Here is a 14,105-nt window from a genome sequence, read left to right as displayed (position 1 = left end):
CATTTCACTTTTACTTTCTGCCTGCATTCTAGATTAGTCTACATTATTTCACTATCGCTATTTACAAGATAGGTGATAGAATATTAAATTAGTAAAATATGACATTAGACATTTTGAGAATACATTGAAACACTTTTTCCAAAGGTTTATTTTTAAAAGTAAAAAAATTCACCATTCAAACTTCCTCCAAAAATGAAGTAGTATTTCCTTATTTTTATTTTTTTGTATATTTTCTGGTTTGTAAATGGTCTGTTTTTCCCTGTGAAAATCCCTCTTGAAGGACAAATTTAAGAGATTTATTTGAATAACATTTGCAGAAATGTGGTACAGCCAGCAGGTGGCAGACAAGGTCAAGAATTAAAAACCTTTAAAAACAAAATAAATAATTTTTACAACAAACTGCCTATGGGACACTTAAATTAAATTTGCTATACATTTGATTTATTTACTTAATTGCTTAATTTGTTTTTGTTTGATTTCAAACTCAATCCATAGTGTCTAAGTGTAAAATTGTCAAAGAAATTTATTCAAAAAATATTATTTATAAATATTTTTTTACTTTTTCAAATTGTTGACTTTTGTTTAACCCTTGTGCTATCTTAGATGACCCCACCCTTACATTGACGTGTTCTCCCTACCATGATAAATGTGGATAAAGGTGGAAAGATTTCATGTAATCCATGGAACCCAGTGAAGATCACAAATCATTGAAGAAAAAAAGTTCAGAGCACTGTCTAGTGGGTCTAGATGACCCAACTCCCAATGTTAAAGTGCCAAGGATAGCACAAGGGTTAAAGAATTGACTGTAGCGTCATCATGTTACTGGTTTGCTGCGACTTTTGCAGTCTCGCGTCCAGGTAATGATGGACTAACAAGTGAGTTTTATAAGTTTTTTATTGCTAAATTGACCCCTTTTCTAACAAATTTATTTGAAGAGGCTTTAGACATTGGTATGTTGCCCGCAACTCTCAGACAAGGCCTCATCAAACTCATCCCCAAACCACAAAAAGATAAATTATGCATAGAAAACTGGAGACCAATTAGTCTGTTAAACAATGATGCTAAAATATTTGCTCTTGTTTTTGCCAAAAGATCAAAACCAGGACTGGATAACATTATTGATGAAGAACAATCCGGTTTCATGCCTGGTAGAAATTTTGCCAACAATATCAGATTAATACTAGACATGATTGATTATAATGAATATATTAAAGATGATAGTTTTATCTTATTTGTTGACTTTTGCAAGGCATTTCACACAATTAGTCACAGTTTCATGATACGAGTTATTAAAGAATTTGGATTTGGTAAAAGATTTTTAAAAGCAAATGAGGTTCTATACAACGGATGCAACAGCTCCATTAAACTGGCACATGGTACAACTCCCAGATATGATATTAACAGAGGAATCTGTCAGGGATGTCCTCTCAGCCCTTTTCTCTTTTTACTAGTTGCTCAGGTTATGCCCCTTCATATTAAAAAATGTCCATTTCGTGGTATTACAGATTTAGGGAGAGAATTTAAACTCTCTCAACAAGCAGATGACACAACAATTTTTTTGGCCAATAAACATGAAATAACAAATGCAATCAAAGGAATCACGGACTTTTCGGGAGTCTCTGGATTGGAAATGAATCTTAACAAATCTGTCCTGTTTCCACTTAAAGACTGTGATTCACCAGAAATAGATGGTGTTCCAGTTAAAACTTCACTTACATACCTTGGTATAATTATTGATAAAAATGAAAAAAATCGCAGTGATGTTAATTTTAAGCCAATAACTGAACAAATTATCAAAAGATATAATATGTGGTTAATGAGAGATCTTTCCCTGAATGGTGGAATTCTGTTATCTAAAGCTGAGGGAATCTCTAGATCTGTCTATGTGTCTCTGTCTTTAGAAATGCCAAAACACATCTGTAACCTATTAAACAAAACATTATTTGATTTTATTTGGAGGAAAAAATGTCATTATTTAAGGAAAAATGTTTTGTGTCACACCAGAAAATATGGGGGCTTGGAAGTATTAACCTTTGAACAACTCTTTTAAAATAAGGTGGTTAAGTAATTTATTGAAAGGGGAAGACAATATCTGGAACGCATTTCCCAAATACATATTTGACACAATGGGAGGCATTAAATTCTTGCTAAAATGTAATTATAAAATTGAAAAATTACCCACAAAACTTTCAAACTTTTACAAACAAGCCCTGCTGGCCTGGAAACTCGTTTATAAACACAATTTTTCTCCAACATCTTGTTTTATTTGGAATAACAGTAATATACAATACAAGAATAAATCACTTTTTTCCCTAGATGGTATGATAATGATATTGTTTTAATCTGACAACTTTTCAATTCTCATGGATATCTTCTGACGTATGAAGAATTGCTTTTAAAATTCGGTATTCCTGTTCCACCCAGAGAATATGCAATAGTGTTAGATGCCATTCCAACCAGTCTACTTCAACTGTTTAAAGGGATTTATAACACAAGTCAATTAAGAACCCAGACAATTTTTTTGGACAATGTGGATATTTGTGTTAATTCAGTTTCCAATAAGCAAATAAGAAATCTTTTACAGACCACAACCTTACCTGCTGGGAAATTCTATTGGGACTCCAAATTTGTGGACATAAAATGGACTTATGCTTGGACTATTAGTAATAAATACTGTCTAAATAACAAAATAAAAGAGGTGTCCTTCAAAATATTGCATTGTATATATCCTACCAAAAAAACTTTGAGTAGATTTGTTGTTGACATGGACCTGTCTTGTTCATTCTGTGGAACTCAGGAGGAAACTATTTATCATCTGTTTGTGGACTGCAGACATACTAATATGTTTTGGGTTGAAGTGGGGAACTATATTGGAAATATAACTAAACAAACTGTTACATTTTTGGATAAAGACATTACTCTGGGTTACTTTAATGTCAAAGTAGACAAAGATTGTATCTTCATCACACAATTGTTTTTACTATTGGCAAAATTCCATATTCATAAAGCCAAATGATCAAACTCCAAACCTAAATTACAGCAGTTTTTAAATGAAATAAATCAGTACTGTACCAGTATCAAACATCTGCAAAACCAAAAAGCAATTCGAACTAATTTGATTTTTGAAAAATTTAAAATTTATTAAACCTCAAAGGTATTTGAATTAATGATTCTTTTTGTACTATGTTGTATATGTATGTGTATATATTTATATATTTTTTGTTCTATTTCTTATATTTTTCTCCAACATGTATACATTTCAATTCCCCCTGAGACATTCACATTGTTATTGTATTATTTTGTTTGTCAATAAAGTTTGGGAGGGAAAAAAGGTTTGCAGTCTCGCGAGAGTCTCCACAAGACACGGCACATTCTACATTGTGCGGTGTGGATGCTAAGTTTTGCAACTTTCGTGTAAAATCTTTTTATTTTATCTTCCTCTCGTAAACAGCGTCCTGGAACTGTCCTCAAAATGAGTATACTTGCAAAAATAGCGGAGATTGAAAATGAGGTAAGGTTGAAACGTTGACTAGTTAAGCAAACACAGCAGACACGTTTTAGCTAACGCTTAGCGTTGGATGCTAACAGTTGTGAATACTGATGATAATCATAATCTCGGCTGGGTTTTATCTGTATACATTTGACATTTATGCACCTGACAGCTTAAAATACTCAATATAAGTTTTGTATCAGTCCGTCCCCCCCCCCCCCCCCCCTGGATTACAAAGAATGTTGGTTAAAGAAAAACAACATATGTCGAAAACACATGACTAATAAATGAGGTTGTGGTTAATTGTATTAATTTAAAAGTTTAGCCTGATGACGTTTTTAAGTGTTGACCAGACATTTTAGATGTAGCTTGGGTAGCTACGGCACCTGACCAGTTTAAATCCACAATATATTTACAAGACATTGCATTTAGAGAAAAATAATAACTTCTGTAATGATTTTATTTTTTTTAGAAATTTGCTATTTTACATATGATACTTACTCAAAGACTGAAAATAGTAGAATTTATCCAATCACTTGTGCATTTTTGCCATGTGGGTTTCTTTTTTGAATCGTGTGTGCCTGTGTATCCATACATATAAGCTAGTTAAAACTTTATTTATAGTTTATAGGGTATTTATTTTGAAACCCTATAAACTATATTTATCAATTACATTGACATGGGTCAAAACTCCCAATAGGGAATTTACTTTGACTGTTAAAACTTGTTTATTTTGATTTGATTGATTTAAATTTACACTTTATTAAGTAAACCTTGCTAGTACTGGGTCGGGCCCCGTTTTGCCATCAGAAACTGCCTTAATCCTTTGTGGCATAAATTCAAAATGCTACTGGAAAGATCCCTCAGAGTATTTGGTCCATACTGACATGACAGCATTACACAGTAGCAGCAGATTGGTTGAGATCTGGTGATTGTGGGGGCCATGTGAGTTCGGTGAACTCATTGTCATGTTCAAGAGACAAGTCTGAGATGATTCCAGCTTTATGACATGGCGCGTTGTCCTGCTGGAAGTAGCCATCATCAGAAGATGGGTGCACTGTGGTCATAAAGGGATGGACATTGTAAGAAACAAGGCATTCTGTAGTGGTGTAACCATGATCAATTGATTCTAAGGGGCCCCTAGAAAATGTCCCCCGAGCGAATGTTGCAGCAGAAATAGACTCATCAGATTAGGCAACGTTTTTCCAATCTCCTATTGTTCCGTTTTGGTGAGCCTGTGTGAATTGTAGCCTCAGTTTCCTTTTCTTAGCCGACAGGGGTGACACCCGGTGTGGTCTTCTGCTGCTGTTGCCCATCTGCCTCAAGGCTGGACGTGTTATGCGTTCAGAGATGGTCTTCTCCATACCTCGGTTGTAACGAGTGGTTATTTAAGTTAATGTTGCTTTTTCATTTGATGGAACCAGTCTGGCCTCAGGCATCAACAAGGCATTTCCGCCCACAGAGCTGCTGTTCACTGGATATTTTCACTTGTTCGGACCATTCTCTGTAAACCCTAGAGATGGTTGTGGGTGAAAATCCCAGTAGATCAGCCCTGTCTAAAATACTTAGATCAGCCCGTCTGGCACCAACAACCAGGCCACGTTCAAAGTTGCATCTTTTCTTCCCTATTCTGTTGCTAAGTTTGAACTGCAGCAGATCATCTTGAACATGTCTACATGCTTAAATACATTCAGTAGCTGCCATATGATTGGCTGATTAGAAATTTGGGTTAATGAGTAGTTTGATGTGTGTCTAATTAAGTGACCAGTGAGTTTATTTCAAGCATTAAAAACAATTGACTGCTACAATAAAAAGTAACAAAACACATATATCAAACCCATGTCAGATATAAAGCAATGTGTTTATTAGAATAAAAGGAAAAATAAATGATTTAAGATTATGCCATCTTCTTGACAGTGTAATTACTCATTACTTGGGGTGGCAGTGGTGAAGCGGTAGGGCGGTTGACCCATGATCGTAAGCTTACAGGTTTGATTCCCGCCTTGCACGCCCATGAGTCGAAGTGTCCTTGGGCAAGACACTGAACCCCACCTTGCTTCTGGTGGGAGGTTGGCGCCAGTGTTTGACAGCGGAGCCGCCATCAGTGTGTGAATGTGTGTGTGACTGGATGAATGGGACTATGGCTGTAAAGCGCTTCAAAGAAGGTAGAAAAGAGCTATATAAGTATAAGTATAAGTATACGCCATTTACTATAACCATAAATAGACTTTTTTGTGGGAATACAATCATATCACAATAGATTCATTTAATATAATGATTATTAATTAGTCAATTAGAGTTTGATTTGTTGCTTCAATGGAAGAGGGAGAAGCAGGATTTTCATAATCACACCCCTATTGTGTTATTGCTTTTTATATGTATTTTTGCATTCTATAATCCAGTTATAATAAGTATATTTAACATTGTATTTAGTTTGTTCTGTTTAGTATCTAATTCATGAAGGAATAGGCTGCAAAAAATGTCAAGTATATGAAATATTAGGGTTAAAATAAATTTTTTAAAAGATTGTGCACATCAATGAAATAAATTGAGTGTTTACTTGTGTTTCTTTGTGATTTAAGCAGTTATGAATATTTATGATGTTTGTTTTTTTCTTATAAGAAACAAATCTGATCATAAAATTGAACACCAACCATTCCCATTAATGTTTGTCACTGTGTACAGAATCCAGATCAGTCAACAGGATGTGTATAAAAAAACAATGTATGTCCTGTATATTTACTCTTGCATTTAAACAAAAATATCACTTTTATTTAAAGACAACCTGGGAATTTTGCATTCAAACTATAATGCAAACTGGTGTCGTTGTATCCCATAGATGGCCAGAACTCAGAAGAACAAGGCCACAGCTCACCACTTGGGTCTGCTCAAAGCACGCCTTGCCAAACTGAGGAGGGAGCTCATCACACCAAAAGGAGGCAGTGGGGGTGGAACCGGGGAAGGTGTGATTAAAAGCTTCAAATTTAATCTAGTTAATTTTTGAACAAAATGTAAACATTTGTCTTATGTTTACCTTTGCTGTCCAGTTGATTGTGACTTATCTGTGGCTTTCAGGCTTTGATGTCGCAAAGACAGGAGACGCTCGTGTCGGCTTTGTTGGTTTTCCTTCAGTCGGAAAGTCAACACTGCTGAGTAATCTTGCAGGTGTTTATTCTGAGGTTGCTGCCTATGAGTTCACCACCCTTACAACAGTACCTGGTGTCATTCGGTACAAAGGTGCCAAAATTCAGGTACTAGAATCTCAATATTTGTTTCACTGTTTCCAGAAAAAAAATAAGAAGTCGGAGTGATTGGTTTGCAGTGAGTTTGTATTTTCCTTTTTCTTTTCAGCTTCTGGATCTCCCAGGAATCATTGAGGGAGCCAAAGATGGCAAGGGCAGAGGCAGACAGGTTATTGCAGGTGTGCTCATTGTGCTTCTGTGCCACAACTAGACTATAAGAAATACTACTGTGAAAATGGAGCGATCCCTCACTCATATAGGCTTCAAATTTCATGTTAAAAATGTTCTATTATCTGCAAAATTATCTTGCAAATGTAACATATTCAAAATATTTTTTTATATTTTACTTTAAAAACTGCTTTCCTGTTTTTATTTTATTTGTTGTTTTTCTGCAGGAACACTAAGCATTTGATTTAATTTCCACCAAATTAATTTATTGTGTAAAATTAATAACCCCCCATGATATTTTATAGAATTTTTTACTCCTGCTGCACAAACTAAAAGGTCTTTCTTTTCTGCTCGCCGTTGTCTTTCCTTTGTCTTTTAGTGGCTCGAACCTGCAATCTAATCCTAATAGTGCTGGATGTGTTGAAGCCTCTTGTTCATAAGAAGCTAATAGAACACGAGCTGGAGGGCTTTGGAATCCGACTTAACAAACAACCACCCAACATCGGATTCAAGAAGAAGGACAAAGGAGGCATTAACTTTACCACCACAGTATGTCACGCGCAGCACACCAGGGCTTCACATTTACTGATGCCACCTTTCCTAAACAGTAGAGTAAAAAAGAAGTGCAGTGTTAAAATATAGATCACTTATTAATGAATGAATGAATATTTTAATCATTTTGTAATTTTTGATTTATTCTTGCACTCCAATGGGATGTATCTGAAATGATGTTGCAAAGTCAAAACATTTTGTACCAAAATGTTGGTATTTTTTAATTCCTGCACCAAAGCAAGAATTTCTCCATATATTTAAATTTACTTCTGATTTTAAATGCTTTAAATCAATAGAAATGTATTTTCTAAATGCTAGTTTGTGCCTATATGATTCTGTCTTTTTATGTTATTAAATCATTCTTTAGTGTTTTTTTTATTTTATTTAATTCAATATTTCTTTCCATCGCACAGCTCAAAGTCTTTGTCTTTTTTCTCTGTCTGTCCGTCATTAGTGTCCACAAACTGAGCTCGATTCTGAAACAGTTAAGAGCATCCTGGCCGAATACAAGATCCATAACGCGGATATCACTCTGCGTGCCGACTGCACCGCTGATGACCTCATCGATGTGGTGGAGGGAAATCGGTAAGCCTCTGAAGTGCCACAGCGCTCCTCAGTCATTCCCTGTGGGTGTGGCCATTAAGAATTCACATGTGAACCCCCTGACACTAGTGCAGGTGTATTAAAAAAAGAAAAAACTAAGCTGCAGGATCCAGCTTTCATACCTTCTGCTGACTCAAAAGTCTAGATTTACAAGAACAGATAAAATCTTTTTTTATTTGTTTAAAAAAGCATTGTGTGCTGTGTTAAGTGGGTTGTATGTTTGTGATTTATGACTGCACACACCAGGACTGCATTCATCTAGTTTATAATTTATTAGTATTAAAAGAAACTGTAAAAACAGTTTTCTTGCAGCTTTCCAGACATTTACTCCCGTTTGTCCTTGTCTCAACAGGGTCTACATCCCGTGCATTTATGTCTTAAATAAAATTGACCAGATCTCAATTGAAGAGCTGGATGTCATTTACAAGGTCCCACACTGTGTCCCCATCTCAGCCCACCACCGCTGGAATTTTGATGACCTGTTGGAGAAGATGTGGGATTACCTTAAGCTTGTGCGCATGTAAGTGAGGCTCTGACTTCAAAGGGTCCTCTGGGATTGAAATAGCTAATCTAGCAGGAACTATATGTTTATTACTGAACATTTTAACTAACTGATAATAATTTGCTTTTTTGCAGCTACACCAAACCCAAAGGACAACTTCCCGATTACACATCTCCCGTCGTGCTCCCTGACGGACGAACCTCCGTTGAGGATTTCTGCTTAAAGATTCACAAAAACCTCATCAAAGAGTTGAAGTAGTGAGTATTGTTGCACAAGCTAAAGATTCTGATGCAAAATTAGCTGTGTCTGTGTCACTTGGGAACATTGAAGAGGTCTCAGTTAATTTAGAAGAAGAAATAAAAATCCCATATGTCACGTTTCCCTGCTGAGGAGTTAAAGTACAACATGTTCTCTCTGGACAATGCATTTATGAAGTCCATTTCTCTGGGCCTGGCACTGATACATACACTACGGTTAAATGAGTTATTCCCCAAAGAACTATAAAACTAGATTCCAAGGCAGTTTATGCGGCTTTGAAACATTGTTTGCGGTCAAATGTCTTTCTTCTTAGTGAGCAGACGTTATGTTATATACAAATGGGCTGAACGGAAGGGGGTACATATGCATCTCACAATTGACCAGCAGCAAAAACTGTTTGGAGTAACTCAAAACTTTACTATTTTCTATTCTGTTTGCGCTTTTTATACATAATGAATCAAGTGTGCATTTGTTTTTATTACTCACTTGATCAGTTCAATGTTCCTTTATTGCATAGAAACACTTAAGATTAAACCTTTTTTTTTTTTTAAATAAGTTTTTGTTTCTGTGAATTTGTATTTTTTCATCAAATCATTGATAAATGAACAGTGATTTGCAAACAATAACAGCTGGCTCACACCTAAACCTCCTGGCTGCATGATAGATAAATCTGAACTCATTCTGCTGCTGCCGCATGCTTTCCTGGAGGAATGTCACAACCAAACCACGAATCAGAAAGTCACTCGTTGCATACCTGTATGTTCACATTGAACGTGTCAAACAACTGTGCTAAATTCAAGGATTTAGGTTTTACTTCAGTTTACTTGCTATTTATCAAATTAAAAAATAGAGTTTTAAACCGAATGATGGGGAAAAGGAAACCCTATTTTTCAGTCATATGTTCTCTTTTACACACATCAGGAAAAAGGTTCCAAACGTCTGCTTATTGAATTAACTTAATCCACCTATTACCATAGTTTACACCTACATGTAATGAGTCACAAATAAAAATGCATCTTTTTATTAGTGTTTTAGTGTTTTAAATGAATCGGTACTGATCGATCAATAAATGTGTCTAATACACACATTTATGCACAATCTTTAAAGACAGGAGGCACAGCAATTCTGCAGCATTATGCTAAACATGCATGGGAAGCCTTAGTTGTCTACTGATGACAAATCCCAGCCATATAGGCAGCAATCTTTGTTGATATTTTTAATACATGTGTAAGCAGGTTTCATCTATGTACCTATGCAGGAGATTAATAAGAATGATTTGCTAAAAGAAGCAATGTTACATTCAAATTTGTTTTAGGGTTAACGCACCAAATAGCTGCATCTAATGTGTTTTTCTAGATCGATCCAAGACTGCATAATGCTGAGTGTCACTCGCACTTCCCAGATATTTTGTAACTAGGGTATTTTGGCTGGAAGGCATTGACGTGGTCGTGTCAGATGTAAACAGTCGGCTGTTAAACATTTTCTTACAAGAGACGTCGACCGCTAAAACAGAAAGTAGTGCCCGTTGCAGTCTCTGTGAACAGGAAAGGTCTCTTGTTCTTGAAGCTGTAATCCTGTTGCTCATAATTTTTATTTATTTATTTCTTTTTTGTCGTTCTTGGCTTTTACCCAAACGTAAGTACTATTACTATATGCCTGTGGTCTGGCAAAAAAAAGCCTATTTGTGCATCACTCATTAAAATAGCACAGTCACTTTAATCATAGTTCCCTTTTTTTTTAATCGAGAAAGAGATGGATGAAGCATTGATTTGAGTTTATTTTTGGATCTGAGATGATTTTCTTTAACTAGCATCTAAAAAGTCATGAGCTGAAGTCATTAATCTGTCTGTATGTTGCTGCTTCTGTGCATTAAACGTCCTTGAGGGAATGGATGGGTCAAACGGTGTCATATGCACTTAGAAGGCTTTTTATAAAGGTTGACATTAGATTATTTCTCTTCATAGTGAAACCATTTTTCGGACCACAGGGCTGAACAGTGCAGTTTAGGCACAGATTTAGTGTGTTGAAATCTTTTTGGGTGCAGTTCTATTTGATATATTTATATAATAAAGCATTTTTTCCCCCTTTCTAGTGCACTTGTGTGGGGCGCCTCAGTGAAACACAACCCTCAAAAGGTGGGCAAGGACCACGTGATGGAGGACGAAGACGTTATTCAGCTGGTCAAAAAGTGAAAAGGGATCTGAAGTCTCTGCATGGCCTCTGCATCACCTCGTCTTAATGGCTTCACAGTGCATCACCGACGTGTCCGTCAGGACACTTGTGTCGATCCACATTGTTTGGCTGAATTTGAAAAAAAAGTATTCTATCAAAAAGCAAATCTACATTTCTTAACCATATGCATAGTTCATATTGAATATTGGTTAAAACTGTATAAAAACAAATCCCAACAATAAAAACATATTTGATCATTTATTGATTCTTTCATCTCTCATTAATGTGTATTTTCTGAAAATTTCCAGCAAAGAACCTTCTCAAAAGGATGAAGCGTTGTGACATTTATGAACATATGGAAAGGAAATAAATTGCATTTGAATAAAAATTTCCCAGACGTGACCTTGTTGAATTTATCAAGCAGCCATCTTAATTTTTTTTCCCAGTCTGGATAAAAGAGGGGGAAAAGCGGGTTCCATTTGAAAGCATTGTACTGCACAGTGATTTATGTGACAGTGATGATGGGGGCAGTTTTTCAGACTGCTGGCCCACACCCTTAGTTTTGTGGTGGGGACAGCCACTCAGGTTAATCAGTTCATTCCCTCCGGTGCTGTTTGGGGTCATCAGATACCAGCTGCTCAGAAAGAAACAAGCTTTCATAAAGCAAAAAATAAAGCCTTCTGACCAAGCTGTGCAAACATCTGGGAGCCGGTGCCGCATGGAGCACCCCCCACACGCCGTGATTCGGCCATTTTGTGCCTGCATTGATTGGAGTCATGGCGGCTTTGCTTGTAAATGATTATGCAGACTTTGCGTAATGGATGTAACCATTATGCAGACTTTCTTTCCAACACACCGCATTGGAGTTACTAAAGCACAGAGTTGCAAAGTATCGGTAGGTTCCTGCAGAAATTGCACAAATCCCACATCTAATTGTTAAACAATTAGATTTATGTCCTACAGAAAATATATATTTTCCAACCTTTTTTTCATTTCTCGAATTTTATTTATTACATTTTAAAATTTGACAGACTTAAATAATTACTGACAGTAATTGCAGTTTTGCCACCATTTGCATGAAGAAATGTGCAACATGTTATCCTGGCATGTTTTAGTCAACTTTATCCAGAATTTATAAGCAAAGGTCAACTCGATCACGCCGCTATATTAGTTCAGACAGTCTTCATCCAAGAGTTTATTTGATATCAAACACTTGGGTCCTCAGTCTATGCAAATAAGTGCCACTGAGTACAGCTGCAGTGTTGGGGGCGATGCTTGTCTGTCCAACAGCAGCATCAAGATCAACTCTCCTCAGACACTGCTGCTCCCCCACCCCACTCCCTTTACCCTGTAAATTATAGCAGCACTTTAGCTAATGAAAGAGTTGAGGACTGGCCACTAATAAAAGCCATTAAGTGAATAAAGCACTTCCCCCTCTAACAAAATTAAAGAATCTACCCATTTAGAAAGGGTGGACTCTGTATTAATATTTATGAAATGCGGAACCAGCGACCCACCCAAACTCCCCAACTACCATCCAATCCCAGACTGACCAAGTCCTCTTTGCCACTGCACCTATCCCAAGACCACATTACCAACCCCTCCTAGCTTGAAGGAGGAGCAGGAGTTGGGGACTTGAAGGGTGCTGAGGATGCACTCTGGACAGAGTGTCTCCGGTTGAGCGAGCGGGAAGACCCCAAGACGGCGCCCACTTCAACTACTCGCCTTTATTCCTACTCAACCGCTCACATCTTACTCCAACTTTTAGGCCACTGGATGGATGGAAAAGGTGGGTTTTTTTCCCAGATCCAAAGAAAATCCAAAGAGAACTTTAGATGTTTTTAAGCAAATTAAGGGCAAGATCAATCTGGTTAATTTGATAACATTTAACTGCTGATTTGTCAGATTAGTCAGAGACCTTTTATCTAAAAAGGATCCAATGTCTTCTTTTTCCTTGTATGTCTTTGTTCATATTGACATGTTAAAGAATTTTAATTGATGTGACAATAACTCTTGTAAGATCTTTATTAAGAAAACCTATTGGGAAAGAAAATTCCCCAAAATCAAGGTAAGAATACATACCATCGTGTCATAATCATCTACTAAAATCATCCCATTGATCCCTCCGCATTGTCCTAAACATCTCCATTCCTCAATCCACTGCACTATTACCCGACATCTAACGTACTACCGTTTTGGGTCCATTTGATGGCTCCAAATGCAGGATTTGTCTTTGTTGCATTCATTTACATCATGGCATCATTTCATTACACAAAGTGCTTCAGCTATCTGAGCTGTAAGTTGATTACAGCATCATCTCATTTTGGTAAACTGTCCCTGGGGAGCTGAAAGAGACTTGGGAGAAGGTAAAAAGATTGTGAGGCATTTTGGGGAAACGGCTCCTTCAACTTGATCGTATCATGATTCTTTACGTTCCACTCACTGAACGGTAACACGGTTAGGACTGAAACGTTGAAGGTGGTTGCGTCCTTTTAGTTGACGAGATGTCCTTTGAGGGACTGTGGTGATGTGAGTGTATTTCTCAAGGTCAGTGGGTCAACAAGTCTCTCCTAAAGTCAATTTTTATGAAAAGTCAATGTCTGGACTCTATGAGCAGCTAAAATTCTCGTCAAGGTCACCCACACTATGTTTGATAACTTTGACAATGATAATTGGATAAACGTCAAGTAAAATGAAGGAAAGTTATTCAGCTTTCCCTTGAAAATTTGTAGAAAATGTTTTAGAAGTTATGGGATGCCTTTTCCAGTAGAGTCCGTTAGAATTGGAAAAGAAGCATAACAGGGTGTGGTTTGACGCAGTTCGTGCGCAGGAAGGGTGTAGCCCTTTTTTCCGCAGTGAGCATGACCTATGACTAATCCCTTTTTTTATCATTCTGCAGCTCTTCCTATTTGCAACTTCTTACAATCCTTCATGATGCTTTCTCCAAAAATCTCGGCTCTTCTCCCAAATACCTTTTAGTATTTGTGAACCTTGAATTGCAGAAGCTGCTGGACAGCGGAGAGAGGCTAAAATCGAAACCAAAGAGACTGGTTTTGCAGTTATGCGTCATGTTTTCTAGGGATTTTGGTGACTGAGCGTGCATGCAAAATGTTAACAT

At 36.8% G+C, this 14,105-nt stretch overlaps 1 protein-coding gene across 2 annotated transcripts; it reads left to right on the top strand.

Annotated features, from left to right (window-relative positions):
• Positions 1 to 3,334: 3,334 nt before the first annotated feature.
• On the top strand, positions 3,335 to 11,248 carry drg1 (developmentally regulated GTP binding protein 1). Of its 2 annotated transcripts, XM_020707718.2 has the most exons (10): positions 3,335 to 3,511; positions 6,176 to 6,214; positions 6,330 to 6,453; positions 6,566 to 6,741; positions 6,842 to 6,911; positions 7,280 to 7,449; positions 7,907 to 8,037; positions 8,408 to 8,575; positions 8,692 to 8,814; positions 10,908 to 11,248. In XM_020707718.2, exons 3-10 carry the CDS (start codon positions 6,330 to 6,332, stop codon positions 11,005 to 11,007), a joined length of 1,062 nt encoding a protein of 353 aa, XP_020563377.1. In that variant the 5' UTR covers positions 3,335 to 3,511; positions 6,176 to 6,214; the 3' UTR covers positions 11,008 to 11,248. The 2 variants fall into 2 exon arrangements, with proteins under 2 accessions (XP_020563377.1, XP_004074863.1); XM_004074815.4 differs by lacking the exon at positions 6,176 to 6,214.
• The last annotated feature ends 2,857 nt before the right edge of the window (positions 11,249 to 14,105 follow it).

This window comes from Oryzias latipes, chromosome 12 (genome assembly GCF_002234675.1).
Source record: "Oryzias latipes chromosome 12, ASM223467v1".
Lineage (NCBI taxonomy): Eukaryota > Metazoa > Chordata > Actinopteri > Beloniformes > Adrianichthyidae > Oryzias > Oryzias latipes.
Note: the sequence above shows the minus strand (reverse complement) of the source record. Positions and strands in the feature narration are given on the sequence as shown.

What these genes read in the sequence shown, in the direction of transcription:
- drg1 (XM_004074815.4), top strand. Translation starts at nt 3,473, where the DNA reads ATGAGTATACTTGCAAAAATAGCGGAGATTGAAAATGAG. An exon ending in AGGCAGACAGGTTATTGCAG is followed by an intron (nt 6,912 to 7,279) that starts GTGTGCTCATTG and finishes TTTGTCTTTTAG; the next exon opens with TGGCTCGAACCTGCAATCTA. An exon ending in GATGTGGTGGAGGGAAATCG is followed by an intron (nt 8,038 to 8,407) that starts GTAAGCCTCTGA and finishes TTGTCTCAACAG; the next exon opens with GGTCTACATCCCGTGCATTT.